We start from the raw sequence: 5,197 nt of genomic DNA, 5'->3' as shown, positions 1-5,197 counted from the left end.
GGTGGGGAGCTTGGGGAGCTCTCGAAGTTACTGGGGGGCGCTGGGAGACGCTGAGGGGTCCCGGGACACCTCGTTAGGGGTGCTGGAGAGCACGGGTAGGTTTGGGGGGTTATGGGAGGTACTGGGAAAAAGGGTGCTGGGGTGAGCTCGGAGGAACTGGGAAGCGGGAGGGGCGCACTGGGAGGTGAGGGGCATTACTGGTGGCACTAAGGGGCACTGGGAGGCGGTACTGGAGGGATTAAGGAGCACTGGGAGACAGTAGAAGAGGAATTAAGGGCCACTGGGAGGCAGTACTGGTGGGACTGGGAGGTACTGGGAATACTGGAGGGATTAAGGGCCACTGGGAGGCAGTACTGGGGGCACTAAGGCGCGGGGAGGCAGGGGTGGAAACAAGCATACTGGGAGGCAATAGTGGGCAGCCAGAGGCACTGGTGTGCACTGGGAGGTAGTGCTGGGGGACACTGGGAGGGCAGGGGCAGGTAAGTGACCTGTGGAGTTCTGGCATCATCGCAGTCTAAGCAAGCTGAACTGGCTGGGTACCGGAACTCTGACCCAAAGAGTGTGGGGTCACACCCTGGGGGGTGGCACTGAGAGTCACGGGAGTTACTGGTAGGTGTTGGGGAGCCTGGGAGGCACTGGTGATTGACTCAACCATCCTTGAATTTTGGCTCGTGGAGAGGTGTTGGGGAGAAGCTGAAGGGCAGCCGTTGCTGCAGGGCTGGCGTTCTGGGCGCAGATGCTGGTGCCAGGAGCTTGGGTGCATCCCTGCTTTCAGAGATGTGCCATGATCATTGATCTGGTTTCGCCGGGTGTGGAAAATGAGCTCCTGGCTCCTGCTTGTCATGTCAAAGCTCCATCTGCCACTGCTGTCAGTCATCATGAAATGTTTAATGGGCACCTTTGTTTGTTGCATTGTATTTTTTTAATTGGTTTATTAGTAAAGTAATTAAAAGTCAGGGCTTAGGAGCTCTGCAGAAAGGGTTCTTGTAAGGGTAAGCCTGAAGGACAACAGGTTAGCAAGTAGTCTGTGCATCTTTTATTAATGAAGTCTTTCCAGGACAGCGCAGATGCTTTGCTTGCTGACTTCCTGTTCCCTTTAGGAAGGACATGTCTGACTGGTCAGAATCGGCTAATGGATCTTCGCAAATGGATACTCTCTCTTTGGAGTCCGCCAGCAAGGAAGCCTATTTCAGCAGAGTAGAAACATTCACCATATCCTTTCTGATGCTGAGCTCCCAGCCATCCCCCACCCTGTTTTGCTGTCACCTTTCCTATAGCTTCCTCACAGGGCCCATCTTCTCAGAGGCTTTTCTTTGGCCAAATAAACCCTGGCCAAAGTGTTGACTGTTTAACCTGTAATTTATTGGGTTTTATCCTTAACACGAGCACCCGCTGAAGTGGGCAGGCAAACCTCACGAGTTGTCTCCCCTGGTTTGTGCCAAGTATGGCTGGACCAACGTGGAGTGTGACATGCTGAAGTGCTCCAGCTGCCAGGCCTTCCTCTGCGTGAGCCTGCAGCTTGCGTTTGACTTCAATAAGTGTATGTATGCCGGCGGGTACAGGTGAAGGGCTTGGGGGCGGGGGGGTTGTGCCTCGCTGTGCATGTAGATGACTCCCGTAGTCTCGTCCTGGCTGGTGCTGGGTGTTTGATGTCTTGGCAAATAAAGTGCAAGTTGAACAAATTTCCTGTAGTTTGTGAGAACATGGTAAAACTTCCTGCTTCTGTTGTCAGATGGGTTAGAACAGAATAGTTCGGTTGGAAGAGTTCTATCACAATCATCTAGTCCAGCTGCCTGACCGCTTTGGCACTGACAAAAAGTATAAAGCATGCTATTAAGGGCATTGTCCAAGTGCCTCTTAAACGCTGACGGGCTTGGGGCATTGACCACCTCTCTAGGAAGCCTGTTCTAGTGTGTGATCATCCTCTGGGTAAAAAAAAAAAAAAATGTTCCCTGATACCAAGTCTGAACCTCCCTTGACACAGCTTTGAGCCATTCCCATGTGTCAGGGATCCTGGGGAGAAGAGGCTCCTCCCTCTCTGCTTCCCCTCCTCAGGAAGCTGTAGAGGGCAATGAGGTCATCCCTCAGCCTCCTTTTCTCCCAACTAGACAAACCCAGAGTTCCTCACAGGACGTGCCTTCCAGCCCTATCACCAGCTTTGCTGCCTTCTTCAGGATGCATTCAAGTACCTTAACATTCTTTCTTAAATTTTGTTTCCCCACTGCTTGGTCTGCTGCCCTGATCATCCATTAAATTTTTCTAGTATGGGGTGTTGGTGGCTGCTGGTCACCAAGTCAGTCTATTCAGGTGGTCACAGTGTGTAATTTAATTCATAAACTCCTCCATTGCCCTCTTTAAACTACTTGGACTACCAGCAATAAAACTTCCCCCTCCCATTCCCCTCACCAAGCTCCTTGGCCAGGCCCAGCACCAGTTTCCTTCCCCTGCCTGCAGAGCATCGGCCATTCCTGATCCTGTGAGGCACAGGCAGGGAGCAGTAACAACTCCAGTCTCACCCATGTTGTCCAACATGGGGCTGAGAGTGCAGTAGGAATGCCAGCCTCCACGGTGTGCTCAGCCCCATGATGTGAATGTTGCTGGTGAGCTGCAGGATAACGATGGCCTGTGCTTTATCACTTGCCCAGACCTTCACTTTACTTTACCTGCATCTGTAATCTGCAGAAAGACGTTTATTACCCCACCACAAATAAGTGTCATCTCTGCTTTCTGATTTTCTTGACTGCAAGTCCCTGCTCTTGTAATCTGGAAGGTAGCAGAGAGTGCAGCCCTGACGTCTGACAAATGCAGCGTGGAACGTGTATGATGGGGGGCTGCAGGAGCATTTCCTTTTGGGTCACTGAGTATTGACATCCACTGTTTGTTCACGCTATCTTTTTTTAAATAAACCTTGGCCTAATTATTCTGTTGGTAATTGCACTGGTTTAGGAAAACCTAAAATAATCAGAGGTTGGAAGAAGGGCTTGAAAAATAAATTACGTGCTTTTTGAAAGGTGTGAATAACTTAATTTAAGTATCAAATCTTTTTTTTTTGGGAAGCTTGATTTCCAGATGATTACGTGCTTTTTGAAAGGTGTGAATAACTTAAGTATCAAATCTTTTTTTTGGGAAGCTTGATTTCCAGATATGACTGTGATTTGGCTCCTACAGCCAGGGTGGAGGGGGTCAGGTGAGTTAGCTAGGGACTGGCAGCAGCCCAGGAGGTAAAACTGGCAAGAGCAGGGGCGGTCCCTGTGCCCGTGGTTGGTTTGAGCTGTGTTTCCTCTGTGCTGCTGTGCAGTGTGGCAGGCTCCCCTGCTCCGTGGTCACTGTGCCTGGGAATGGGACGGGATTTTGGCTGTGAGGAGATGGAACTGCTCTGGTCACGCTTGCTGTTGTGGAGATAACCCCTTGAGCCAGCCTGCCTTCGCTGCCTCAGGAACCACTGCTCCATGGGTGCCTGCAGGGAGGCTGGAGGTGCGGCAGCTCCTTTTGGTGGGGAGGGAGATGAGTGAGTTGAGAGCTTCAGGCTCTGCAACCTACAGCCTCAGGTGACATCCATCACCCAAGCCATGCTGAACAGGAGGAGCAGGGAAGCTGTCATAGCCCGGCACCTTCCTCTCCTCTCCTGGTTTGGTTTTCCCAGTTGTTCCCTGAGGAGGTGGCTCTGCAGGGGAGTAGAAGTGAGCTTTGCCTTGCAGATAAGGAGCGCTGTATGGAGCTGAAGAAGGCCTTGTGCACCGCTCATGAGAAGTTCTGCTTCTGGCCGGACAGCCCCTGCCCAGGTTGGTGTCTCAGAGCCTGGTTAGTGTATGTGTCTGGGATCGTAGTCCTCTTTTTTTTTTTTGTCCCACAGGGATGTTGAAATGCACAGTGGCAGAGCAATGTCTGTGAGCAGCCTCAGCAAATGAACAATTGAACCATGGCTGGAGCCCTGGATCTTGAGTCCCAGCCTCTCTTAACCTTTGCATGCCTCCAGGGCAGTTAAAATGCTGTTTGGATTGTAACTGGGAGGAGACAAGGGAGGCTGGATGACCTGGGATGCTCAAAAGGTGATAGACCTCATCTTCAAAGCTGCGCTGCATGAGGAAGGGTGGTTGCAAAGGAAAAAAATAACTGCTCAGCTTTTCTTTTAAAAGCCAGGAGACCGTGATGGGGAGAACTTGGCTGCTCTCATCTTCTTTCTTGCCCTGTGGGATAAGGAGGGGGTGGGAAGGCTGGTGGTCACAGCTCAGGCCTCCTTCATTTGCTTTCACCAGATCGCTTTGCTGTGTTACTGGTGGATGAGCCCAGAGCCCTTCTCCAGGACTTCCTGGACCGCTTTCAGAGCCTGTGTCAGCTGGAGCTGCAGCTGCCCTCTCTCAGACCAGAAGATGTGAAAAACATGGTGAGTTCCCGGGTGCCCCTGAGATCGGGGGAGTTCAAGTCCCCGGTGACGATGCCAGGCACGCCTGTGCTGTGCAAACCCTGACCAAAACAGTACTGAGATTCAAATCGGAGATTTCAGCTTGTGTGTGTGAGTGGTCTGTCATCGCCTTGGCTTTCTCTTTGGACCTTCTCCACCTGGTGGTTTCACCTGATGTTTGTGGAAGCATGTAAAAGGGAGTTTGGAAAGGCTCATCTGTAGTGCAAGCCCTTGACCAGCTCAGGCACAGCTGGCTCATGTCACCGTGATGTTGCTGGTAGGAAGTGGGCTGTAGTATCTGGTTCCCACTCTGCCTTTCCTGGCATGCATGATGCTCTCTGCCTGGCAGAAGTGATTTGAGGTCCCAGAGACTCTTTTGGGAGCTCTCCCTGGCAGCTCCCACCCCTGATTGTTACCTCCAAGTGCTCCCTGAGATGCAGCAGCCCGCAGGTTGCTCCTCTAGCAAGTGGCTGGGACCCCACTGGAGCTCTAGGTGGGATCAGGAATGTGGGGAGCCAGAGGCTGCTGTGGAGCAGAGGTATGGACAGAGGCCCATGAAGGTGAGGGAGCCCGGGGAGTGCGGTACTGGGGAGCCTCTCATGCGAGGCAGTAAGAAATTTTTCCTGATATTGAATCTAAACCTCCCCTGATGCAACTTTTGAGGCCATTTTCCCTTTTCCTATCATTTGTAACTTGGGAGAAGGGACCCACGCCCCCCTGGCTCCCCCCTCCTCTCAGGCAGTTGTAGGGAGCGATGAGGGCTCCCCTCAGCCTCCTCTGCTCCAGGCTGAACCC

General features: G+C 52.2%; 1 protein-coding gene across 1 annotated transcript in view; it reads left to right on the top strand.

Annotated features, from left to right (window-relative positions):
* The first annotated feature begins 75 nt into the window (after nucleotides 1–75).
* Nucleotides 76–5,197, top strand: part of ZC3HC1 (zinc finger C3HC-type containing 1) — an 11,604-nt gene continuing 6,482 nt past the window's right edge. Inside the window, exons 1-5 of the mRNA XM_009635704.2 lie at nucleotides 76–95; nucleotides 1,101–1,212; nucleotides 1,390–1,540; nucleotides 3,699–3,782; nucleotides 4,257–4,384. Of these exons, the coding sequence (XP_009633999.1) occupies nucleotides 1,108–1,212; nucleotides 1,390–1,540; nucleotides 3,699–3,782; nucleotides 4,257–4,384 (468 nt within the window). The 5' untranslated portion in view covers nucleotides 76–95; nucleotides 1,101–1,107. The remainder of the gene's footprint in view (nucleotides 96–1,100; nucleotides 1,213–1,389; nucleotides 1,541–3,698; nucleotides 3,783–4,256; nucleotides 4,385–5,197) is intronic.

The sequence above is a fragment of the Egretta garzetta genome, unplaced genomic scaffold (assembly GCF_000687185.1).
Source record: "Egretta garzetta isolate BGI_Z169 unplaced genomic scaffold, ASM68718v1 scaffold733, whole genome shotgun sequence".
Lineage (NCBI taxonomy): Eukaryota > Metazoa > Chordata > Aves > Pelecaniformes > Ardeidae > Egretta > Egretta garzetta.
Note: the sequence above shows the minus strand (reverse complement) of the source record. Positions and strands in the feature narration are given on the sequence as shown.